Genomic DNA, 27,941 nt, shown 5'->3' on the forward strand with positions numbered 1-27,941 from the left:
CCGGGAGGAGGAGACCGGAAGCCACTTAAAGCGGAGCTGGAGCTGACAGGCGAGCGAGCCGGAGCCCGGAGCGCTGTCGCGGCTTTCTGCGCCCCAGTCCGCGGAATGGCCCGCCCGCGGCTCGCCGCCTCGGCCGCCCACGACCCCTAGACGCCGACACCCGCCCTCGGATCAAACCGCTGGCGCAGACCCGGCCCGCCACGCCGAGCCTGTGGTCCGTTCTAAGGGCAGCCCGCCTGAGGTAAAAGGGCTCGGGGTGGGCTGCGAGCGGTGGAGGGACCCCCAGCGGGATGGCGGGCGCCGGCCTCGCCGCCCCGAGTCCCCGCCGGGACAGCGGCGGGTCCGCAGAGTGCCAGGGAGAGCTGGATGCGGCGGCGTCCGTCGCCGGCGGGGTGGGACTGGGTAGGCTCGGGTCAGCGGGACTTGGGCAGGTGTATGGATGGACCGGCGCCGGAGGGCTGCGGGGCCGCCGCCGGGCTCCCCCGGGGGGCCGAGCAGCCAGGGCAGCCCCTGCGGGAGGGCTCGGCGCTGCGGGACGGTTCCGGCCGGCGCGCGTTCCGGGCTGCAGCCCAGAAGTTTGCAGGCTGTGTTGGTGGCAACTTTGAGTGCGCACCGGTCCCCTTTCTTGTCCCCGCCACCCGGGCAACGCCAGCTGGGGCTCGGCCCCGCAGCCCCGGGACTCCGAGGGCGGTCCTCGGAAGGTGCCAGGGCTGGAGGGTGAGTGGCTTCGGGGAGGTCGAGTCCTGAGAAGGGTGGACCGTGAGTGAGTGCGGGGGGGGGGGGGAGCCCGGGTTCCTGAGCACAGAGTGAGGGCGGGGATGCTCACCCACACCCCGAAGTGCAGAGCCGGGTGGAACGGGCGCGGCGGACGGTGGTGCCTGCGTAGACGGTCGCGGCCGGCAGGAGGCGTCGCTCGGACCCGGACGGGCGCCCCGGTGTCTCCCGGCGGCGGGCTGTTTGGAGCGGGCGGTTTCCATGGAAGGTGTGATCAGCCGGGAGTGCCAGACGACCCGGGCGTCACGAGGTGAAGGGTGGCGCGATTGGGTTGCCCGCTGCGGGCGGCCGGAGGAAACGTCCTTCCAGTCTTTATTTTTCTGTTATGCAAACTAATTGAGGAACTGGTGGCTTCCGTTCTCCTCTCCTCTGCTTCCCAGTTCTGTTTCCGAGTTTGGGCAGTAAGAGAAAAGTTGTGTGTGCGCGTGCTTCTCTCTGTATGTGTGTGCACGTATAAATAAGATGGCTTTAGTGTTTGCTTGGATTGGTGTGATAGGAGTGGATAATGTGCGTGCGTGGGGGAAGGCACAGGCCGGTTTGATACGGAGAGGGAATACCACAATCTGTGCCAATTGAGCCTTGAGGCTAGAGCACCGAATGATGAATAATAACGCCTGGCTTGGCTGCTCTCCAGTTATTTATGTCTCATGTCAGATCCCTCCTTCGTGAAGCTTTCTCTAACAATGCCAGCCAGCTCATACTGAACTCTTTAAAAAAAAAAAATCTCTTTTGTACTTAGACTAACACTTTGTTCCATGCCTTGTATTTTTCTGAGTTTTGATTATTAAGCACTTTTTATACATAGACTTATAAATCGCTCTAGATTTTCATATTCGTTTTTTAAAAGCACACAGATTTATCATTTTTGGTTTTGACCTTCAACCAAGAGCAAAGTATCTAATGTGTGCCTTTTCTTCAGTAATGCAGCCACGAAATATTTATGGATATCCTCAGTAGTGCACTGTGCTAGATACTGTACTGGTCCCCTCAGATGCATACTTGGTTAAATCATAGATTTTTGCATCAAAGAGCTCTTTCAGTCTATTGGACAAGTAAAAAGACCATTAATTGTTCACCATTGTCCCTTCTCATCGGGCACAATTAGTAAATACCTGGAAATCTTACTCTTTTTAAAGGGGCTGGTTCTTGAAAGAAAATTTCTTAGTTCCTCACAGTTCATTCAGATTCTGAGATTTGGTGTTTTATATTGTATTTTTTGTTTATAATATACTTTCATTTGATTTTATTTTTTAAATGGGTATGTGCAGCTTCTAAAGACAAGGACTGGAAGACTTTTTGTATAGTTGTGTTGTACTTGGTGTCTAACACACAGTATAGTGACTATTGAAGTTAAGCATGTTCTGATATTCCTTCTGTTTAATAATGTTTTTGTTAATTATAAAAGTAGATCTTTAACATTTGGGATTTAGATACTGGGACTTTCAGATTATAAAAATGCTATCAGGCTACTGGGTTTCTTTTATATCACAATTCAATTGAAAGCTCTTATTTCTGTTCTTGCACACATCCTCCCCCACCTAGTTCTTTCACTTTTTAGCTTTTAAGTTTATCCTTTTGATGAACTTCCCTCCCAAAGAAACATAAGTTTTTGCAAACTCATGAGACAGATCATACATAAACAACTGTGAAGGGAACCACAAAGCAAGTGGAGATGTGGTTTCTCTGCTTCATCTAGAAAAGACAGTTGTTTCTACTTCACAGTAAAAATTCATACCCCAGTATAACCACAGCCTGTTATATAGATTAAGCCCATGTATATGTGATACATACCTACTGAAAGATACATTCTCATCTACCATTGCCTAGTGCAGGTTTTAGCAAAACTTTGGAGTCTTAAATGCTCAATAAAAATGAAAATTGCCCTGTAAGAGCTACATACAATGCAAGCAGTGATTGCAGATACTTATTCATAGACCAACACAAAAAGTTTTAATGAATGAATGGGTTCGGTTGTCAGTTTTCAAATGATCACCTTTTTTTTCTTTCCTGGTAGGATCTGTAGATACTGAGGCGAAGTTGGGGCTAATCCACATCATGGAAATGGAAACCACTGAACCTGAGCCAGACTGTGTAGTACAGCCTCCCTCTCCTCCTGAAGACTTCTCATGCCAAATGAGAATCTCTGAGAAGATCACTCCATTGAAAACTTGTTTCAAGAAAAAACAGGATCAGAAACGATTGGGAACTGGAACCCTAAGGTCTTTGAGGCCAATATTAAACACTTTGCTAGAATCTGGCTCGCTTGATGGAGTTTTTAGAGCTAGAGACCAAAATGCAGATGAGAGCAGCTTACATGAACGTATGGTGAAAAAACCCCTGGAACTCAACCCATCATGTGCACCAGCAGAAAACAGTATGTCTGTCTTGATTCCTGATGAGACAAATGTTGAGGGCCAATTACCAGAAGCTCATCCTTCTACTGATGCTCCAGAACAGGTGGTTCCAATCCAGGATCACAGTTTTCCACCAGAAACCATCAGTGGGACAGTGGCAGATTCTACAACAGGACACTTCCAAACTGACCTTTTGCATCCTGTTTCAGGCGATGTTCCTACTAGTCCTGACTGCATAGATAAAGTTATGGATTATGTTCCAGGAACTTTCCAAGACAATAGTTTTACAATCCAGTACATTTTGGATACCAGTGATAAGTTGAGTACTGAGCTCTTCCAAGACAAAAGTGAGGAAGCTTCTCTTGACCTTGTGTTTGAGCTAGTAAACCAGCTACAGTACCATACTCACCAAGAGAATGGAATTGAAATTTGTATGGACTTTCTGCAAGGCACTTGCATTTATGGCAGGGATTGTTTGAAACATCACACCGTATTGCCCTATCATTGGCAGATCAAAAGGACAACCACTCAGAAGTGGCAGAGTGTTTCCAATGATTCTCAGGAGCACTTGGAAAGATTTTATTGTAACCCAGAAAATGATAGAATGAGAATGAAGTATGGGTATGTATTATAACTTAATAATTGTTAAATGTTCTAAGGATGAAAAAGAAGCTGAAGTTTGGCATGGTGGTTTCTTTCAGTAGTGTACCAAGTTTTCCATTTAATTTTCTCTTTTTATGTCTTTTACTATATTCTGACTTCATGGTGTTTGAGTTTAGTGTAGTCTCTTTTTATGATTTGAGTAATTTAGATATCATTCTGTTTAGTGTGTGTATGAATGAAAGTTGTATGAACATTGAGTGTTGTGAATCAAGTACTATTTTAATTATAATCACCTTGACTTTGAAAGGAAATCCATGTGCAACTTAAAGTGAATACTTATCTAGTTTTTAAATTTTTATGTGTTAGGTAGCTGTTTTAAATAGGTGATAAAATATTTGGAGCTTTTTGTTTTCCTCATTAGTATGACTAAATAATTTATATGAATAATTCAGAATTTCTTCCCATATGTATATGGAAAGGCTTTGAGGGATGGTCACACATATATATGGGTGTGTGTGTGTGTGTGTGTGTGTGTGTGTGTGTAAAGATGTTATTTTGATGGTGTTTGAATGTGTATGGGTGTTTGGCCTGTATGAATATCTGTGCACCCGGTGCCCGCAGAGGCCTGAAGAGATACCCTGAATCCAAGTTAGAAACTGTTGTGAGCCCTTATGTGTGTGCTAGGAACTGAACCTTAGTCCTCTGCAAAAGGACGGAGCCATCATCCCAGTCCCCATTTCTTAAAAGTCATTTTAATAAGGTATTGTCCAAAAACTGTATTACCCCTGAGCTAGCAATTCTAATTGTTCTGTCAAGAGTAATTAAGTTTATGAATTCTCAAAGCCACTCTAATCCTTCCAGCTCCAGATTGCAGACACTTCAGAGCAGTGGCCTCTCACTTCACTTATGAAGCAGATTTCCACTCCATTGAGTACTTGAACATTTTGGTACATTAAGTTTCTGTTGGTCAGAAAGAAACTAGCAGGATCCTTGTCTAACACATTACAATCTGTTATCATGAGCAAGGCAAGACAGTCATTTTGGTCCCAAAAGGCCTAAAAATTCTTAGGTCAGCAAGGTATTGGGCTTTTGTATCTTGTAATATTATTTTGCTGAAAAGTAGACAGGTTTAGAGTCTTTAGCATACATTATAGGATTAGTTATAAAGTAGTTACAGTAGGAGCTTGATTTCCAAATTAGTATTAATGATGTTTACTAATATGTTTATAACGCTTAAGAGAAGAAAAGTATGAGTGAGTTACTATTAAAATTGATATTGCTGCTACTACATTGTAAGTGGCCCTGCAGTAATAACATAACTGAAAATATGAACTTGTTAACTAGTAATGAAATTCTCAGTGAACTACAAGAAGAAATATAAGATTATAAATAATTGTCAAAAATTAGGCTTTTGGGGAGTTGACCTGTGGTCAATTGCAACCTGGTTTTCCTTGTATTCCAAAGCGATGTTGTGTTTCCTGGCAACAAGATGCAGATAACAGCATGTTGAGCCTTGCTGAGAGATTCACAAACAAGCTGGAGCAGCCCAGGTTCACATGGTTACCACATTATTTGGCTAAAGCTATTAATCTCTGTGGTCAGGCCTGCAAAGCTGGTCTATCTGTGCAGATTGCACATAACCAGGAAATGTGTGTTCAGCTGTGTATATGACCGTATTGGACTCAGTCAGTCTTGGGATTCAGGAACAGTGGATGAATGGCAATTGTTTGTTCTACTGGTTTGGGGTAGTTTATATGACTTAATCATAATTATACACTATATCATTATTATTTTGTAGACTTTGAGGGATGTATCATAGTTCTGGGTCTCAAGGACAGATGGGTCATAGTTTAAAACTATGCATACGAAATTATTTTTCTTTGCACCTGTGAGGATTAACACCTAAGCCAATCAAAATTGGATATATAGTATTTATTTCGTTTTCAGGAATGAAATTGGGTAGGAAATTAAGCCAGACAGGTTCACAGTTCCCTTTCTCCTCTTTAGTTAAGATCATGCTTATATACTAAAAACACATTTATGAGATTTGGGTAATAAATGCATGTTTGATTCATTGTAACAAATCCTTCTGTTTCCATTCTCTGCTTTTGTATGTCACAGGTGTTTATTGCCCTCATAACCTGAAAACCAGTTAGTTTCGGGTCTCAACTCCAAATTTGATTTTTAGACTTCTTTTTTTTTTTTTGTACATGGGCCATACCTTCAAGGATTTCTGAATTTGAAATATGCAGCTGAGAGCAACAACACTTAGTGTATTTTTTTATTAATAATCTGTAACATTATAGATACTCATTATTAGTAGATGGTGATTTTGAATGGCAGAACTAAGCAGTTTTAAAGGATCCTTGCTATTGGAATACTCTGTTGTTGATCATTGGAACTGGAGGCAGTGCAAATCTCTTTAGCAACCAAGACCACCCTTGGTTTCACATACATTCATTTTAAAGTAAGTCAGAACATTCTTTTAGGTACTGCTACTCATTAATAAGGAAGGAAACCACAAACTGGGTTTTGGGGCTAACTTGCCAATGAAAACTGTAACCAATGGGTATTCCTAATTCTCAGTTTCTTGAAAGAGGATTGGGGTGAATCCATGGTTAGTTTTTCTCAAGGAAAAGGTGTTTCTGTTGTTTAGTTTGAGACATGGTCTTGCTCTGTAGCCCAGGCTGGCAATGAATTAATGATGCTCTTCATACCTTAACTTCCTAAATGTTGTGATTATAGGTGTGAGTTGTATTGCCAGCTCAGAGTTTAGTATTTGTGTTTGCTTAGTGATTATTGATAATAGAATTTTACTTTCTTAAAATATTGGTTGCTATGTATTTTTATTGGTAGTAGTTCTTATGAGCCTTTTCAAAAATCTATCCAGGGGACAGTGCCAGAAATGCTAGAAATGATAGAAAGCTTATGTTGTGGTTTTTATGACTTAGTAAATTATCTAAACTAGAGCAAGCTCCTGACCAAACTTGACTGGAATAGTTAAATTAGCCAAATTAGTCTCATCTACACAGCTGTGATGATGTATGATCTAATTTATTATGTGTTATTGATAACACTGAACAGAGAAGAATAGCTGAAAGTTAACTATGCCTTGTGACTTTTGGTATTTCTTGGATATACACAGCTGTATGAGTTTGAATTTATTTTTAAAATTCCTGTGTAAGAGAAAGACAGAGATCCATAAATAAGAACTTGTTTGAAGTGACTTTCAAAATGGGTACCTTGTGCTATTATGATAAAGCCATGCAATGACTTATTTTTTCCTACCTCTTTATGCTGCTATTTACATATGAAATCAAGTTTAATTGGTATCTATGCAATAATCTAGAGAAGTTAGTAGGTCTGTTTAGAGCTGTCATAGGAATCAATAGCAGTAATTCATTTATTTTTCTAGCTTTTCATCAATAAGTAGGTTACTTTTTGAAGCAGCTGTCACCTGGCTTCAGGTTGGGATCAGGCTTTTACTGATGTAATGAAAATGAACCTTGGAAAAAGCAAGATTTCTAATTATTCAGACAGTAGTAAAAATAATCAAAGCTCATAAGACTATCTGGCAAGTCCTGAATATAATTGCATGATGCAAAATATATTTTATTATCCAGTTGAATCCAAAGCTTTTAATTTTTATTATACATTTAAAAAGGAATACTAGTAATAACTAAGGTATAAAGAAAAACTCAGGCATACAAGATACTTTAATTCTTCTGTGCCCCTGTAATCTTTTTCATTTATTTTCTGTTGCACTAGAATTCTTAATTATAAAGCAAAGTTAAATTCTTTGTATTTCTGACCAGGGATCCTCACCTTATTCTAGATTTGAATGCTGTTTCTAAAGAGTGAAGCAGTTTATATCATGTATAAACCTTAACTACTGAAGGAATGCTACTAAAAGCCAACCGTTGTAAATTGTAACTGTTTTCTGTGACCTTCTAATTTCTTATCCCCCAGTTTGAGACCACCAGATTGTGCATTCTTGGTCTGATGGGGTTGGTTCTGGAATGTATTTAGATTAGGTTGTCAAGTCCTTTTAACCTAGATCAGCAAACTTCAGTAATTACCAGTCTCTGTTGTGGAGGGAAACTAAGTGCATGTGTATATCACTTTACAAAGGGGGGGAAAAAATCTTACTTTGGGTTCCATTATGATTGATTCTGGCACAGCTTTGTGAAAGCCAGGCTCAGAGTGGACACTGGTGAATTTGAAAGAAACTCAGTTCTTAAAGTAAGCAGTGTTTCTTTTTATAATTGCATAAAGATAGAACAATGCTGAAGATTGAGCCACCGTCTGTTAGATTCTGGGTTTTTACATTAGTCCTTTTATACTTATTTATGAAAAGTCAGGATTTCTTGGGATCAGGAATTACACTGCATAAAGACCCCCCTATTAATTTTTTTTCTACAATTGTTTTAAACCTCATCCATCCAGTTCAGCCCAACTTCTGAAATAATAACTGAAAGCCTCAAATTGTAAATATAAGAGCTTGAAATTTCAAGTAGTAGATTTTGAAATACAATGTGAAGTTTTGGTATTAAAGATTTTTATGTAAAATGAACTTATTTCAGTTTGTGTTTTGTAGATTGATCAGTCTATACAAAAGATATTGCAGACTTAACTAAATAGAACCAATTCTGTTGTCAAGAAGATGCAATTTTTAGAAGTTGATGCTATCCAAAAACTTCTAGTTATCCAATGTAAAACTTGGAATTTTTCTTTTCTGACCTAGCCAGTTGTTTTCAAGAATGCATAGAAAGTTAATTAACCATTCCTCTTTGCTGTTCTACACAGTAAAATCTGTCTGTCTTTTCATTCCTTTTCTGCTTTATTCTGTTGACTAACTTAAGCACCCACTTGACCAGTAAAGAACCCTTTCATGGTTATTGCAAAGGATAAGCTTTTAAAAGAGTGAGAATGGTAGGGTGGCTGTTGTCTTTCTCGTATTCCGCTATTTGTACCAGAAGAAATTGTGTAGAGTGTATTGTAAACTTTCATGACTAAGTTGTCTGAGAGTTTAGTAAATTTGTATTTTTTATGCAAATTTAAGTTCTATGCTTTAGTGCAATTGCTTCTGAGAATTAAAGAAAGGTTTGTGTTATGTTGACTGAAACAGACAGCACTTCTTTCACATTAGTTGTATTTTTTTTTTTTTAAGAAAATTCCTTTTTGCATCCTAAGAGGTTCTTACCATGTTTCTTCTCATTTGAAATAGCTACAAGTTCTTTGCTCCAAGTTGTTACCAGCATTGATTAGTCAGGCATCAAAGAATGGCAGGGATGGGAACCCAAAGATGAGCTTTGCAGTTGCATTTGTTTTCAGGATCTTGCTTACACTCTGATCACCACAATTCCCACAGCTGATCAGGGCTAGACAGTAAACAGTGCAAAATACCCTAAATAATTTCCTGCTGTGGTTGGTTTTTGGTTTCTGTCACCTGGTTTAGCTTTATTTCTAGACATTAAAAAAATAAGCACAGAAGAAATACTGGGTCCTAATTCTCATCTTTATTTAAAAAAATAGAAGACATTCATAAGGAAGCAAGAAAAATTCTTGTTTACTTTTTGACATTTGGATTATTCCAATACTATCATATATCAAAAATGTGTGAGATGTTCTACAATTAATTTGTTAATTTAAAAAATTTTAGGTATTCCTGAAATTGAATGCATCAGAGAAATTTAACTTTGTAGACACCTTTTCTCCTCCCAAAAATTACCATTTCAAGATCATGGTTAAAACTTTTGTGGTCACTGTAAAAAGTCATAGTTTTCTTTCTTTCTTTCTTTCTTTCTTTTTTTCTTTAAGGTCTCTCAATATCTTTTCTGTAAAAACTTCCTCATTCCTTCCACAAGCATTTGCTTGAGAAGCTGTCAGTAATGGATTATCTGTATATTAGTTTGGGTTCATTAAACTTTAGTCTGATAAAACTTGTTTACTTATCTTTAGGTTGTTAGCACCAAATACATAAATAGCCATCAATGAGGATATTTCCATCTCTCTTATTTATCAGTTCAATTCATTTGGAGTAACTGGGAAAAAAAGACAAAGTTAAACAAAATTTGGAATAGTTTTATTTTAGAGAGTAATTTGTAATTGGAATATTAAATTAGAAATAAATTGGACTACTACATTGTATCTTTCTAATATTATTAGAATATGTCCTGCAATGTTTATAATTAGTGTCTTGTTTATGTATAAATGAGTTCTAATTTAAGATTATTTTAAAGTGATTTAAAGATTTTAATTTAATAAATTAAATATTTTGTTTATGTAGAAGCATTTTATAAATAAATTTTTTTAGTCCTTTGAAATTTCTAAAAATTAAATTAATTTGTGCCTTGTATATATGGCACACATTTTTGATTGATCACATTGAAACTCCTTTTAAAATATTTTATCAGCAAAGAGGATCTTTATATGTTTCAATACTCTTTAATTGCATAGTTTAAAGCAATATAAGGTATAAATATAACTTTTAGCATGATTTTTAAAAACCGATCTGTGCTTCCTATCCCAGCTATTCTCATAGAAATTAGTTTCACTTCCTTATTAGGCCACAATTAAATATATTTCAGTTTACCTTTTACTTGTCTTAGGACATGTGATTGAACTTCAAAGTTAAGGCTGTATGATATTTCTGGAATGTTCAGAGAGCAAAATTTAATCCCAGTGCTCTAAATAGATGGTGGTAAGATATTACAAGTATTTTATTTACAAAAGATTTTAGACTTATTCACATCACATTAGAAAATCTGTTTGTTATGGTTTTTGCTTTCATCTAGGAGTTTTTTTTTTTAATTTTTTTAAATAGCCTGTCATATTTTGTTCTTTTCCTTGAGTATGAATATTATAATTTGCTCTTAGTGGTTGCATTGATGGGGAGTAAAGCTGTAGAGAGTGTTAAGAACTTCAAATATAGGATCATTAGAATTTTAACAAACATTTTAATGAATTCAAGTAGCCATGTCTTTGTATCATAGTTTTTTGTTTTATTTTAGCATCACAACTATCACAACTATTATTCTCTCTTCCTAGTTAGATATATTAGGTACTAGACTTACGTTTTCCAGCTTAGGACAACTCTATTGTAAACTCCATTATGCCCTCACCCTAGGACTAGATATGTAGGTCATTTTGTTCTCGATTTTCCTTTTCTTAGAGCACACTTGTTATTCACTGTTTTGTATATAGTTTTGTATTAAGCCTAAATCTTTTCTTTAGACTAAAAGGGGAATTGTAGTGAGGTAGTCCTTCTGTAGCACTGACCACGCCCATTGGGGGGTGGAGCGATGGGCGGAGGTGACCTGAGGAAGGAGGTCGAAGGGGGCCAGGAAGGTGCTCTCTCTTTCTGGCGTGACTTGGTCAGGAGAGGATCGGGTTGAATTTCCTGGTGTTCATCTGTCTAGGTTGTAAGTTATTTCTCCCTGAATAAACATCTATTCGGCCTATTTGTTTATCCTGATCCTTATTTATCGCAATATAAGCTATCTACTAACTGCATTTTGTTCCATTCTCCACATTCTTTGGAATATTCTTTTATTTAGGAAACTTAATTACCGCCCCCCTTCCTCCTATCTCTCAACCTCTCTTCGTTTCCATCCCACCCACCCTATTCTACTATGTTCTCTAGAATGACTCTTAAGATCATACACTAAATGTCTGACATGTAAATCAGACATGAGGTTTGACATACAGACAAGTGTGATATCCTGCTTATAACTGCCTGCCTTCTCAGAAATTATGAGGCATGTTTCTCATATTCAGAATAATCCAAGAGGGATAGCACACATGGGCATAATTTTGCTTAATAATCATTTTACAAAATGGTTTATATCTTAAAATAGGGATACCCTTACTCCCTACTATTGCGGTTAAATAAGGATCAGGATAAACAAATAGGCCGAATAGATGTTTATTCAGGGAGATATAACTTACAACCTGGACAGATGAACACCAGCAAGTTCCACCGGATGCTCTCCTGTCCGAGTCCCACTAGCAAGAGAGTGTTCCCCGGCGGCTCTTCCTCTTACCTCCTTCCACAGGTCACTTCCGCCCATGGCTCCACTCCCCAATGGGCGTGGTCAGTGTCACAGAAGGAGACAGAGTGGATATCTCACTACACCCTACCCAAAAAATTTAATGTATTTAGGAACATGGGATATGTCCATGATTCTGGTTTTATGAGTGACCTAAGACTCAGTAATCCTGCCTCTGCTAGATCAGCCTCTTTAAAAATGAACACATTTAATTCATAATCAACATTAAAGATTTGTTATTTTATTCTCCTGCTTGAATGTATGTGTACCAGGTGCCAAAGAGGTCAGAAGAGATCCCCTAGATCTGGAGTTTCAGATGGTTGTGAACCATCACACGGTTCAGATCAAACCTAGGTCCTCTGCAAGAACAGCAGGTGCTGTTAACGGCTGAGCCATATCTCCAGCTCCAACATTTGGTTTTTTAATCTCCTCATAGCTACCAAGATTCATATGGATAATAGTGTAAACTCTGTCATTTGTGTTATGTATATGTGTGTGACTGTAGCTACTCTGAAATACAAAAGGAACCCAGGTATATAAATTGTTTATAATTTTAAGTGTCTAGTGAATAGTGAAAGTTGTTGCGTGGGATGTCAGCATTTGTAAAAGTCTTAATTTTCTCACCCAAGAGCTCTCTACTATTTGTTTAGGCAGTATTAGCAAAACACAGTTACAGTGATAGTGCTTCTAATATAGAAAACCATCATCCCTCTTTAAATACTTTCAGATTCAAAGATTGTTATCCAGGCCTGATGTTACCTATCTATAATCTGGCAGAGGGACTACAAGTTCAAGGTCAGCATAGACAGTTTAAACTCACAAAGAATAAAAAAAAGGGCCAGGGATATAACTGAATAGTAGGATGCTTGCCTAGCACAGGTGATGGCCTGGATTCAATCCCCTCCTCTCAAATTGAAATTAACCAATATTTGTGAGATGTATGCATATGTGTATATGTACATACATACATACACACACACACAGTGTGTAGATGGCAAACATTTCATTGAGGTAAGGAAAAATCTCTTAGCAAAGGGGCTATCACTTATTTTATAAAAGTTTATCTGCATAGTTTAAAGTAAAGTACATAGTTTTCTGAAGTTTAATAACTATAGTGTAGTGCTTTCACAAAATATGTTGGTATATTATACACCATGTCTTTGGTTCTCATATCCTCATGTAACATCTTGAAGGCATATAAGCTGGCAGATACTCCAGCATAACTGAGTTCTGGAAACATCAAAGCCATGTATCAAAAGCCCTGTGAAATTTCTTCAGCAACAACAGCAAACATTCCCATCTGTCAAACTTGTTTTAAGCTAGGAGAGCCTACATACTCTCCAGGCAGCATTTAATTTTTTCCTTCTATCATTATGACCCTCAGCTTAAGGAGATATTTTCATCTTACATGGTAGTAATAAAATAAGAGGGCTTACTAATTGTGACTGGTTATTTCAGCCTATTAGGATGAGTGCAAATGCTTGAGGTCATAGATTTATCCTTGTAGAAACTGGTTAACTCTTTAATAGGCAGAAAGCCAAGGTTCCGAAGTCTAGCTGATCTTGTTAAAACTGAGCAGAGTAATGTTCAGAAAAGTTTATACTTAATTTACTTTGCTGAAGTCTGAGTTCTAATTTTTGTTTGTGTCATCTTCCCACTTACAAGTGTTCTGCTTCCTATAATTTTTGTTGGCATCATCTGAGAATACAGACACATAGGACACATTCTGGACTCTGAGAAAGTCTTTGTTATAATGCAGACTGGCCTCAATCTTGATAGTTTATGTGCCTCAGTCTTCTGCTGATATTACATGTGTGTGTTAACCATACCTGGCTATCGTGGACTGGACTTCTTATCCACATATAATTGTTCTTTATGTAGTTTGATCCTAACCCTACCTCTCAAACAGTTCTCTTTTATTGCCTTCTTAGTCTGTCACCATTTATCTCACAATTGTTAAACTTACAGTAATAAGTATTACTAAATATGCTAATATCTTACAAAAGAGTGCTGGTCTCTTTTCTTCCCTCCTCTTTATCCATCTTCTACTGAAAATAAATCATCTTACTGGAGTATGCTTTAAAAACAGGCAAACATGGGTTTTGTTAAAAGTCATTGTGCCCATAGGATCAAGCCCTAACCTCTTAACCTAGCATACAAAGCTCTTTCTTATCTGGCTCCAGCCAATCTCTCCAGTCCAGTCTTATCTCTAATCACCTCCCATGTATACACATACACCCTGACCTCCCACATGAACTGATGTGCTTCTTGTACTCTACCCTCATCCCCTGCTTAGACCTCTACATATGTTAAGTCACCAGTGGTGGTCTGTTTGGTGACTTAGGTTCACATGTCACACATTCTGAGACCGCCCTGGTTATTTCTCTTGATACCTTTACCAGCAGTGACAGGCCATTGATCAGTATTTATTTATATTTTTAATCTCACTATGTGGTTGGCTTGGAACTCACTATGTATTGTGTCTCCTGAGTATTGGAACTAAAGGTGTGCACTACCACACTTTGCCCAACCCATCTACTTTTGAATTATCCTCATACTGTCACATTTCACACTATAACAATGGGTTGCTTTTCTCTCTAAACTAATGTTCTGTGGCATTTTGACTTTTTTCAGTCTTTTGTCCCTAGTGTATAATCCAGTACATAATCATTGCATCTTCTAAAAATTGTTTTTTAAACAGTTATTTCATTTATGATTTCAAATACTTTACATCAGATTTATTTCATATGTGCATGGTGGGAAGGGGACATGCCATACCATAGTTATGGAGTTTAGAGGACCACATGTTGGAGCCATTTCTCTCCTTCTACCATGTGGATCCTGGGGATGTCAGGCTTGGCAACAAGTACGTTTGACCCAGAGCCATTTCACCAGTCTCTCAATTATAAATACAAAAATTGTTCAAGATAGTTATTTTCTATACTGAGTTCTCAAATACATAATGCATAAACAAAGAACTATCTGAGCAAGAAATGTCATAATTTCTGTTTTATTCAACACCTATTTTCTCTATTGGTTTTGATCTTCCATCTCTGTTTATCTTTTACATTGTGGTATCTTTTCACTTTCTTATCTGATATGAGTAAGTGTGTGGTGTGTGTGTGTGTGTGTGTGATTCTTTCACACACCTATGTAGGTACTAGTGCATACATTAGTAAGATATGCCTGGAAATGTTGGTTTCATTAGTATGTGAAGGTATTTGTGAGATAAGCTAACAATTGTTAAGAATATAAATTATGAGAATGGGTCCTTTCCAGAATTTCAAGTTAGTTTTCTATCTGGAGTTTTGAACAAGTATGTGTGGTGCATGTTTGTTACCAAAATATGTAATAGTTTCTAATTTCATTCTTGTAGTAAAACTTGCTCATAGGATGTGTTTTGTCTGTGATTAATGACGAGGTTGCAATTAAATTCTACAGTATAGTGGCTATCTTCCTTTCATTCTGGCCACCTCTCAGTGGGAATCTCTTATATAAGAGTAAAGTTCTTATTTGCTTTTATAGTGGTACAATCCCCCTAATTTTATAGCTTTGTTTCTCTTTTTCAGTTTTCACATGTCCTATATTTACTGTATCCCTGTCTACTTTCTCCCTATTGATCTTCTATACTCCAAGGTCATGGATTAACTTCTGCTCTCCCATTGCCTGTACATGGTATGCATGTCCTTTATGTCTTATGCACTGTTCAGAAGGTCTTCTCTAACAGTTTAAATGGCTCCCATGTTCCAAGGAGTAAAGCACTTAGCGCATTTTCTTGTTCTCCTGCACAGCCCCTTTACTAGTTGGTATTTCATGTATTTTTACTCCTAAAAATCCTTTTCTTATATACATCTTGGATTAATAAAGTCTTTTTTTTTTTTTATCTCTATCCATTCCTGGACACCAATTTTTCTTCTACAATGCTGCATATTTATCATTCACTATGGCTGTTTGAATATTATTTGCCACTAATGAATTTTTATGGACAGATGTCTACCATTTCTTTGGAACCCTGGAAATTTGAGATCTTATCTGTTTAATTCCTTGTACATTGTCTAATTCAGCCCACCATTTATTACCATGCATAGATGACTCATAACTTCTTTCTGGTAATAGGAAATAATGGCTTGATAAAGAAGATGTTGAGCACTTTGTAATTATATTAAACACATGTATAGTGATACAGATTGTAGGAGGAAGAAAAACCTCTTTTTTAAAGCATTACCTGTTTAAGGGAAAGCAGGTAGCAAAATTAATCTTATAAAAAGATAATATTTATCACATTTGTTATTTTACCTCTGTCAAGTCTGGAAGAGCATATTGGAAATGAAATATAAACAGTATTTTAATAAATCAATCCAAAGAAAGTAAATTAGGGCTTGTCATAGAAATTTCATAATGCCCAAAGGAATAGAATGCCTAGAGGATCTAGCAAAAGCCATGTTTGTAGATGTTTTCTCATGCAAATCATTATCTATGAAGTTTTCATGATAAAGGCTTGTACAGAGATTGCTAGAGAGATGTTCTCAATAAAACCTCAACAGCAAAAAGCGGGAATGACAGTTTGTTTACTTCTTGAGAAGCAGTTACTGGGAAATGAAGGTAATTGGAAATTATTTAGAAACTTGAAATATCCTTCAGAGAGAGAAAGATTTCTGTCTTGAGTTATAACATCAGATTCTCCTTTATAAAGTGACATGAAAATTGCTCCAGGCAGCATAATATGAAGTTGAACTTAAGAGTAAGAATTTCCATTTTTAGGGTTAATTTTTCCTTTTTCTAGAATTTCCTATGAACGTTTTTTTCCTTTTAAATTAAATATTACTAGTTACAAATAAATATAAATAAGGTAGTGTCCAAATGTGATTTGCCCCTTCCTTATGCTTTGAAAATTCCTTATTATGGCAAATAAATGGGTTTCATTATTTTGTAATGAATTTTGAGAAAATCTTTCCCTTATTCTTTATGCCTCTCCTCTACTTCTCTCTAATAGTTTCTTTTCTGTATTCATGTTATTTTCCCCCAAAATGTTATTTTCAACTACATTTTATTTTATTCCCATTTCATGCTTAATTGAAATTGAAGCTGTTTTTTTAAGACTGAATCCTAGTTAGTACTCTTTCTAGGCAAGAAATTTGTTTTGGGACAGGAGAATCTTTTGGAATTTTTAATGGTTTTTTTTTTTTTTTTTCCGAGTTAGGTCTTTTTTGGTATCTTCAGTTACATTATGTGGCTTTAGCTTAGTTTTACTTCGTTTTCTTTTCCAAAGAATAGGAACTGATCATAAATTATGATAGGATGAAGGGAAAAGTAGTAGATTTCCCTTATATTTTCTAGGAGTATGTGCATTGAGAGATGTAAATAGGTACTCATGTAAGAAAGGAGAGGGTCTTAGCTGATTTGGAAGTATGCTTTTTCATTCTTACCATAGCACTACAATGTCATTCTTAGCATATTACAGGGGATGAGGAAAGGCTACAGTAAATGGTTTAACTTGTGTAACCAGTTTAATTTTCAAACATTTGACTACAGAGGGGTTTTTTGTTTTTGTTTTTGTTTTGTTTTTGGTATTCATTAACAGTCCTTGAAACAAATGTACCAAAAGTAGAGTTGGACTGACAAATAGATAGTAATGAGTACCCTTCTCAGAATCTCGTTTTGTAACAAGGAAAGCCTGTCCCAATAAGAAGGTTCACTGGGTATGGAGTGTCCTCTATCATATAGATATCCACCTAGAGGTCTGCATTGAGAGTGGGAAGACTGGAGAAAAACAGGAACTTAGTAACAAGTACCTGTAATGTTATTTTATTTTTAAAACTATTTTCTTGGGAATTTGCAAACATGCATTGTATAGAGCCAAGTACAATGAACATTTTACTAGTTTCTTAAAGTTAATGGTTCAGATGTTTCAACATGAACTAATGATTCACTAAGAGGAAACATGTTTTATTTAGCCCATCCTTCGTCAATTAATGATTTAAATGAGTTTGATTCTTAGAATGGACTTGGGAGGTAGAGGTAGGAAACCAGGAGTTCAAGGCTAGTAGCTATCTAACAATTCAAAGCTTGGACTACATGAGACCCTGTCTCAAAAGAAAAAAAACAGACAAACAAAAACCAATACGGAGATGTTTGTAAAGTTTTAGCAATAGCATAATGACCAAAAGGAAAGAAAAAAAAAATCTCATAGCTAGCCCTCAGTAATTCAAACTACTTTTTAACATTTTTTCACTTATAGGATAAAATGTAATATTGATGCTTGTTGAATCAGCAGAACTGGCTTTCTCTGGTATCATTTTGGTTTTCTGTCATCTTTTCCCTACCTCACCAGGCAATATACATACTTACACTGGCACAGATAACCTGATAATTCTGTAAAAAAAAAAGGGGGGGGCATGTTTCAACAGAAATTTTTGTTTCTCTGCCTGTTTTTGTTTTGTTTTGTCTTTATCAGTTTCATTCTTCAGACTGGTGTTTTGACGGTTGATGCCAGGGTTCAGCTCATCTTAATCAGGAAGAAGCAGCTAGGGTTATATTGATTGATGGCTGGATTGAGCCAGTGATTAATTATTTTAATCATGCCATAAGGATATGACCTGGAAGTGCTGGTCTAGTTAGGCATGAGCATGTAGAGAATGAATGTTGGGGAAAACAACCAATAATGTCCTTTTATACCAAGTAAAACAAACTTGGCAATTCTACAGCAGATTATATTAGATATTCTTAATGCCCAATAAGATGTTTAGGTGCTTTTATTTAGCAGGTCTTTTTTCTTGGGTCTTTCTAGAGGACAAGATTTTTGGGCAGATTTGAATGCCATGACTGTATTTGAAACAACTGAATTTGACCAACTACGAAGGCTGTGTACACCACCCTGTAGTAATACAAGTGCTATTTACAACACATATTGGAAATTCTTCTGTAGAGACCACTTTGGATGGAGAGAGTATCCTGAGGTATTTGCATGTTCTTTTTCTTTTAAATACTTTTAATTTTTTTTTTCTTGTGGTCTTTTTTCCTTTTCAACAGTGACTAGAACTGAATAGGTCATAATCAGACACCTTAAGGATGTAAATTTTGTTAAGTCTTACTTTTACAGGTAAAACGTCTCTCTTCATATTTCTAGAAGTATATTTCTTTACATTAATCTGAAACCCATACATAGAATACCACTAAAGGACTTTCCCAGAATCTTACAGTATAGAGATGAAGTACTTACAGATTGGTGCCATCTTCATAATAATTTTAATGAGATGAAAATTGGTATAACTTTTGACTGTATCTGCCTTCTGTGCTTTAGAAATCAAATTGTGTTAAATTTAACATTTTTAGAAGCCAAATGGAACAAGAAGCACTCTTAAATCCATGGAAGAAGTAATTGAATAGGTTAAGCTATGGTTAGGCAAATCATATCTTTAGAATTTTATCATGTGCATATGCATTCATATTATGAGGTAGAACTCATCAGAAAATATTGCTTGTAACTGAATCTAGATGTTAGAGATCAAGTTCTTATTCCAATGATCTATCAGTTTGTTAATTTCATTTGTAGAATTACAAAAGGAGGTTTTGGTATTGATGTATTTTTTTAAGACATGACCAATACCTTAACTCCAATTAAACACACTGTTGAACCACATTTAATTTTTGTCACTTAAGAATTGATTGGTGTCTACCTTCCAAATGGAGTAAGGGAATGTTTAAATGTCATACTTGAACTACCCTTGTGCTTTTCTTCTAAGGGTTCTTAGTTTGAGAACTTTGTTTTTGGGTTTGTTGTTGTTGTTGTTTTATGCTTTTGAAATTTGAACACTGTTACCTTAATTCCCTTTCTGAAAATTTCCTTAACAAATGTAAATCAAGAAAGTCCCAAGAATATCATTAAGATTGAAAATAGAACAGACCACTAAGCCTCACATGTGTTGTAAGGCAGATATCCATGCTCTTGTGAACAGGGAGCATCTTTCTACTTTACATGTTTGAGGAACAGAAATCTTAACTATAGAAATTAGTTTGATTTATTATATTTATTGAAATTCCTTTGATGTTAGTAGTTACTTTTCTCATATCATTAGAGATTATATATTTCATTTTCATTTACCTTCTGTTTTCTTCTCTATAGTCTGTTGTTCGATTAATTGAAGAAGCCAACTCTCGGGGTCTGAAAGAAGTTAGATTTATGATGTGGAACAACCATTACATCCTCCACAACTCATTCTTCCGGAGAGAAATAAAACGGAGACCCCTTTTCCGCTCCTGTTTCATACTGATCCCATATTTACAGTAAGTATCCAATTGTTTTTTACTCTTCATTTTTACTTGCCATTTGTGTAAATGCACTACTGGGTACCAAATTTAAGAGAATTATCTTGGTTACCATTACCAGAATGTGAAACTGCTTTCTTTAGATAGAATTCTTCAGTAAATCGAGTTCACATAACTATAGTTCACCCAGCCCTAAAAGCTTGAGTTTTATATTGGAATTTTGAACCGAAAAGCAGATTGTAGTTAACATTTTCCTACAAGTAAAATATGTTTGGAACAAAGCTGTTTGCTTCTTCTAAGGAGATCCTTTCAAATTATAAGACTCAGATAAATGGCCAGAGGACTTCAGTGGATTTTCTGTAAAGTGATGCTCTCCATTCTTTCTTCCTTGAGCTAATTTTAATGTGATAATTTATGTTCTTTCTTGCTTAAATAAGGCATATTCTTGCGATAATGAAATTATCTGTCCTAGTTCCTAAAAAAATATAGTTTCTTAATAAAAGAAGTTAGGCCTCACCTGAATTGCAGGTGAGTGCTTTCATTTTCCCAGGTGCCACTCTTTCCCTCCAAATATCCACTGAGATGTCTTTATAGATACTGAAGGACAAATCATGCAACCATTTAGCACAATAGCCTTTAAGGGTGTCTCAGTAGGTAATGGCTCTTGCCGCCAAGATTAATGACCTGAGTTTTGTTTTTTTGTTTTGTTTTTTGTTTTTGTTTTTTTTTTTTTTTTGGACCACAAGAGGTAGAAAGAGAACTGACTCCCAAAAGTTGTCCTTTGACCTCCACACATGCTTCATGGCACATGTGAGTGTAAAAAACATTTGTCTACCCAGACATACCATTAATTAGAATTTGCTTTGAAGGTGATACTATGTTTACTTAGTGTCTGTGAACTAAAATATTGGTTGGTCCATAAGGTAGAAGTGCTGTTTTCATATTCCTACTATTTTTATTTTGAGTCATTCATGGTAAACACTTAATAAATTTGATCCTGGAATTGAAAGAGGACCATTAAAAACAAGTCAAGCTGGTCATGATGACTCAGGCTGTAATCTTGGTGCTTAGGGGGTAAAGATAGGAGATCCTTGAGTTTGAAGCCAACCTGGGATACATAGAAAATTGCAGACCAGCCTGGGCTACCAATGGAGACCCTGCCTTAAAATTAAAACAAACACACAAAACTCCAAAATGAAAAGAATATGTATAGAAGTATATTGGCTTATGTTTTCTTCCAAGTCCATATTTGAAAATGAAAATTGTTACCTCCTAAGTTTTCTTTTCTTTTTTGTTTTTTTTTTTTTTTTTTTTTTTTTTTTTTAATTAGAAGTAATAAAAAATGTTGTTGCTGGGATTTCACTAGTAGCACAGCTGGAGCTCTTGTCTACATCCAGTAGTTAGGAACATACTGTCCTCCTGGTGAGACAGTAGAACTCATTAATAAGACCAGCAGCTTGGCATGCCGAGCTAAAAGATGCAAGATGTAGCTTCTCTCTTAGGGTCGAAATTCTCATTCAGATGCTACATTGTTGGGGAAAGTTTTAAATGGGGAAAAGAGTTACTTAAGGGATTATGCTCCCCACCTTTTTTTTAAAACTATATATTTAAAGGAATAAAATAATAATGAGCACAAATATGCCTGTTTTTATAATTCAGACTTGTTAAAAAAAGAAAATAATTATTTGCTTTTTCTTTCTAAAAACCTCTGTTTTAGTCTTCCTGTCTGAAACAGTGGTAGTAAAAGGATTAAAATGAGAGCAAGGCAATGTTTCAAGGCAGATGTTTCAAGAAGAAGAACATTGAGTAGGGATGGCCAGGGTGAAGTATTAAATTCACCTTCTAATCTGTCTTCCTGGTATACAGCTATAGGACATTACCTCCTAATGTGGATATGAGGTAGGGACATTTGTTTCAGAAAGCAGATTTCAGGGGTTGAAATCTTAACTAGAGAGAATGTTTTGTGTTTTACATTTAACCATTAAATTCAAAGAATCAAAGGAAACAATTTCTAGCACATTCCATTGTTTAAAGAATTTTCCTGATGCTGATAAGAAGCCTGTTCTTTAATATTCCTAGAATACTTGAGTTGATGTAACATAAGCAACAAATCCATAAGGGGCTTGAAGGGCCATGTCTTAAATTTGAAAGGACATCTATTACATGTAATCTTCTCATGGTTATAAGAATGCTAAACTTAGTTTCTTTGACTCTTCCTTAGGGGATAAAATTAATTCATTATTATTCCAGTACTGAAATTGGTTTAGGAAACATTTCAGGATGGTAAAGGGAGACAAGGAGAATAAGGTTAGAATTGGAAAAGCCATTCTTCAGAATGTTATGGGATGTGTTATTAGGATAACATAATCAGAAACAACATTTTCAGTGGTTCATTTGTAGCATTGCTTGAAACATGCTCACAGGTTTTTTTTTTTTTTTTTTTTTTTTTTATGTGGCAGCTGGAGTATAAAAGTCCACTATACATGCCTTTAGATGTTTTACTAGGGTTAGAGTGTTAGCTTGATGAAAGCATTTATGTGTGGGAATAGATGTTAACCATATATAGAATCTAGAGTATCTGCATGATTGTGTTTATTGCTGGACTAGTCATAATAGTCAAAATAAAGAATCATTTTTATGTGCCCATCAACAGATAAATAAACAGAGAAAATGTGTTATATGTTTACTGTTACATGTAAGGCAGATATGAAAGTGGAACAGGGAGTCTGGGAGGAAAAGAGGGGACAATAAGGAGTAATGGAATAAACAAAGTACAAAGATACATGTGTATTATTTACTTTTCTCATTACTTTGGCAAAATACCTAACAAAAACAAACCTAAGGAAGGAATGGTTTGTTGTGGCTCATAATTTGAGGATACTGTTGATGTTGTGCCAGGAAGTTATATTGGAAGATATGTGAGATGGCTGTCTTCCATTTTACTTAGTCTGAGACCCAGACTAACTGGGAATATCTTTACAGAATTCCAGTAGGTTTATTCTTGTGTGATTCTAAATGCTGTATGATTAACCATCATAGCATCTTCAAAACCTCATAATAAAACCCATTATTTTGTATTCCAACTGTAAATAACATCTGTAAAGAGTACTGTTTTTCTGCCCGCCGCCATTTGTAATGAGTACTGTTTTTCCTCCCCCAAATAATACACAGAGACTCTGTATTTGATACAATGCTGTTGGCCCGGTTACTTGTTTCTTATCGGCTAGCTCTGTCTTAATTATTAACCCATTTCTATGTATTTCCATGTGGTCTTACCAGCGAGAGGCAGCTGGCGGTTCTAGTCTCTCCAGATTCTCCATCTTGACTCTCCTTACTACTTCCTCTTTTCCTCCTTGTCTCCTAGTTCTGCCTATCTAGCTTTCCTATTGGCCAACAGTGCTTTATTCATTAACCAGTATGAGAAACATATACAGAATGACATCTCCCATCATCTCCTCTTTTCTATCTAAAATAAAAAGAAGGGTTTTAACCTTAACATAGCAAAATATATCACATAACAGTTATCAAATAAGACTCACAGTTAACACTATTTAGTCCATTAACATTTAGCAAGACTAAAAGAAACTATTCTATCATCTATCCTATATTTGTAAATCTAAAGTCCTAGATGTAACTTATCTTTAAACCTAACTAAGGAAAACTATAACCATAACTATTTGTCTTCAACTCCATCAAAGACCACAAAAGGATAGTATATAAACTCTAGAAATGACAGAGAGAACTCACTGCCTGTAAAATATATTTATTTTAAGTAGAATGTTTAGGAAGAATCTTATCTTTGTTGGAAATGTCAAACCCATTAATGAAATCAAATGGGCTGCTACCTAACTTTGCAAAGCAGGATAAAGGGAGGAGCTAAAAGTTGAACACTTTCTTGTAATTTGTTCAGAATAGTGATGGCATATTAAGGAGAGCTAGACTTTTTGAGGATCTGATTAAAGAAATGGAGCTTCTCTTTTCAAAATCATACCAGTGAAAAAAATAACCATTGTAACAGGAAAATATACCTGTACCATTTTTCAAAGGAATTTGTCAGAGCTCTCTTGACCCAAAAGACAAGAAATATGTGTCTTTCATTGTAAAGGTTAGAGAAACTAATTTAAATGTGCCCCTGAATCCACCCACTTAAAACTTTGACTTACAAAGGGGCTTTGGGGCACATTGAATTAAAGGCATAGCTACTTACTTGAAGCAGACAGGGATTAGAGAAGGCAATTGTGTTTTCATAGCATTAGCTTCTTAATAGACCATCTTTTAAGAGTATAATGGCAACGCAGTAGTATTACTACCAATAATAGTAGTTATCGTAAGAATCAGGCAAACCATCTTATTCTACCACTTAGTAGCCTTATTTTATTGTAAGTTGTGAAGCATGGAGACAGAGAGAAACAAGCCTGGGTTTAAAAATGCATCAACTGCTATTTTAGGTCCAAATTATTAGCCCCTCTGAACTGTTTCTTTATTTAAAAAGTAGTGGTAATCAAACCATATTGCAGTTCTTGTTACAGTGATACTGTTTGTGAGATACTTGTGAAATATATAGTATATTCTCAGTAGGTGATTAATGAGAGTGATGATAAGATATGCTCTTTAGAGACAAAATGAATGTTCATATACGACTATAACCTCTGTGTCACAAAGCTCTTTTGAAAATATCAATTTCCTAATCCACTTGGCAGATAATACTCCTTCCTTGTAACCAGCATGTACTGATGAGTGAGTGTTATGGTACCCTGGTGCTGAAACTGGGTCTCAGGGTCAGAATTCTCGTTCTTCGCTTCTTCCCTTTTCCTTGTTTTGAAATAGCTGAGAAGTATGATTTAAATATATGGACCAGGAAGGAAAAAGCAAGCTTACTGTTTATTTACATTCATCTTTGTAAATAACAAAGCTGAACTTAAAGATTGAATGAATGGTGCACATTCTGGCATGTATTACTTCTATTTGAGGTTAGAGGGCAGGGAGAAGGGTTCTGGATATTGAACCCAGGGCATTAAACATCATAAGTAATCATTTAATTACTTGAGCCTACCTATCCTTATTAGTCCCCTACTTGGGGTTTGTTGGTTTGTTTTTTGAGACAAAGTTTCTTAGGCTGATGTGAGGTTATACTTGCCTGCCTCTATATCTGAGTGCTGGTGTCATAGCTATGCACCCTGACATTAAGGTTTATGTTTTTCCTTCAGGAAGTAAATACCATATTAACACATAAATGCTTAAGCTGTTCAAGTATAAAACTGGACACTAATACAAAGCATTGTATATCATGAGATGTACCAATTCCTGACTGCTTTACTTAGTGTTTTTTCTCCATTTTAGGACACTTGGTGGGGTTCCCACTCAGGCTTCTTTGCCTCTTGAAGCAACTTCATCACAAATCATCTGCCCAGATGGAGTAACTTCAGCAAACTTTTACCCTGAAACATGGGTTTATATGCATCCATCTCAGGACTTCATCCAAGTGCCTGTTTCTGCAGAGGATAAAAGTTATCGAATCATTTACAATCTTTTTCATAAAACTGTACCTGAATTTAAATACAGAATTTTACAAATATTGAGAGTCCAAAACCAGTTTCTTTGGGAAAAATATAAAAGGTGAGTCAGAGGTATGAAAAATTTAGAGAACATTTCTTAATATAGCTATTATCAAGTATAGAACACAGTAAACATTTGCATAGTATAACATTCATACTTTTCCATGTAGGAACACATTTTAATCATCTTAATATTTCTATAAATAGTACTATTAAAATTTATAATGAACTATAGTATGATTTTTTTTTGGCATTTTGCTTTCATAGCTGGTTTATTATATCTTTACCCTGGGAACCATAAAGCAAAGTTTGACTGCATTCTGTTTATTACTATAATCTACATGACCTCCTAAATACCTGTCTACTTTTTGCATTAGGAAAAAAGAATATATGAACAGAAAAATGTTTGGCCGTGACAGAATAATAAATGAGAGACACTTATTTCATGGAACATCCCAAGATGTAGTAGATGGAATCTGCAAGCACAACTTTGACCCTCGTGTCTGTGGAAAGCATGCTACAATGTTTGGACAAGGCAGTTATTTTGCAAAGAAGGCAAGCTACTCTCATAACTTTTCTAAGAAGTCCTCCAAAGGAGTCCATTTCATGTTTTTGGCCAAAGTGTTGACTGGCAGATATACAATGGGCAGTCATGGCATGAGAAGGCCCCCTCCAGTCAATCCTGGCAGTGTCACCAGTGACTTATATGACTCTTGTGTGGATAATTTCTTTGAGCCTCAGATTTTTGTCATTTTTAATGATGACCAGAGTTACCCTTATTTTGTTATCCAATATGAAGAAGTCAGTAACACTGTTACCATTTGAAAACCTTGGTACTATTAAGTTATTTGATATGAACTCAATCCAGCATTTGTAGCAGGTTTGGGTGGGACTGGGTGGGAAAAAGCAGTGGACAGAAATAGAATTCTTTTCAGGCCCAATTTTTTAAGTGCTAGAAAGTAATTTTTTAAAAGAAATAATGGGTTTTTAAATGGCCACTCATTATTTAATTATTTACTAATTGTTAGTGTACTCAGTGTGGAAAAGACTAAAGAGTGCATATTCTTCATTCACACTTGTACATATAGGGAGCAATATTATTAGAAGTGTTTGGAAACAAAAACAACTGACTAGCCTAATTAAATGTTGCTTGGGTCTGGTAGGAGTTGGTCAAAACAAATAGAGGCTGTGAGCAAAGTGAGGATTCTGTTTACTTAACATTGATAAAACCATCTGGAACTGATACTACCGAGCTTATTTCCTATCCAAAGCATTATGTGTTATACTTTGGGGTAGTGTAGGTTCATGTAATTCTGGAAGGTGGGAAGAATTTTTCATTCTGTGGGCAGGACTGAAATGTATTTCAGTCAAACCTCCAGAATTTTCCTGAGAATTCAGGGTCTATTCAGAGGAATAATAACAATAAAGGAACCATTTGAAAAAATTGTTCACCAGCAAAATTTCCATTAATTAGTTGTGGAGCGTGATACATGTGTTTAAATTCAGTCATTGAAAACAGTCTCTTCTAGTGTTGCCCACTACATTGGTTAAAGCCAGTCTTGAGGGTTAAAAGTACTTCTTTTGGAATTCCAGACCTAACCCTGAACTGGTATGAAACAATAGAAGACATCTACATCCAAAGTAAAAGGCTACTTACTGTGCTTTGCCACAGCTGCTGAGTTGAGTTGTTAAAGACAGCAAACCCACCCCTATGCCAGCTTTGCCAGATGCACTGGATTTCTTGGCTGACTCTGTACCTTACACTACTTACTTTAAAAGAAACACAAACTTGGAATTAGTGCCACTGGCCTAGCAAGAGCACTGTTGGGTGAATGTGCTGTTGCCTCAATTCACAGAGGTAGTTCTTCTTAGCAAAGCAAAAACCTGAACAACTGAAGTGAAAGTGATTGCTCATAAAATAATTTACCACAGAAGTCCTTCAGATACCAAGCTCTCCTTTATGTTTGTGGTTATCTCATTTACCCAACCTTTACAAGAAATTCTTTGTTATTTAAAGCAAGATACAGCTGTACAAACGTCTCAGTGAATCAGTCTGTTTAAGCACTTATCAGGGCTTCCACACAATTATTTATTTTGCCCTAGTTGATCCTGTTGTTTGCTGCCACTGACAGGAGGAAAAGGGCAACTGTGGCAGTCATTCATTCAGTTAAAACTTGTAAACCAGTGATTCCCAATCGTTTTCAAGTTAAGACATGTTACCATTGCTTGTTTGATTTTATGGAACTTGTTCCTTTTTTCTCCCTAAAGGAAACAAAAGCTTTATGACATATTTATTTTTTTAATAAAACTAAGCAAAAATAAAAGTTAATTCTTTAAAA

General features: G+C 36.4%; 1 protein-coding gene across 1 annotated transcript; it reads left to right on the plus strand.

Annotated features, from left to right (window-relative positions):
* Positions 1-27,941, plus strand: Tiparp (TCDD inducible poly(ADP-ribose) polymerase). The gene is made up of 6 exons (XM_051199509.1): positions 1-241; positions 2,789-3,749; positions 18,570-18,738; positions 19,905-20,065; positions 25,388-25,663; positions 25,980-27,941. The coding sequence occupies exons 2-6, from the start codon at positions 2,830-2,832 to the stop codon at positions 26,425-26,427; spliced, it is 1,974 nt and encodes a 657-aa protein (XP_051055466.1). The 5' UTR covers positions 1-241; positions 2,789-2,829; the 3' UTR covers positions 26,428-27,941.

This window comes from Phodopus roborovskii, unplaced genomic scaffold (assembly GCF_943737965.1).
Source record: "Phodopus roborovskii unplaced genomic scaffold, PHOROB, whole genome shotgun sequence".
Lineage (NCBI taxonomy): Eukaryota > Metazoa > Chordata > Mammalia > Rodentia > Cricetidae > Phodopus > Phodopus roborovskii.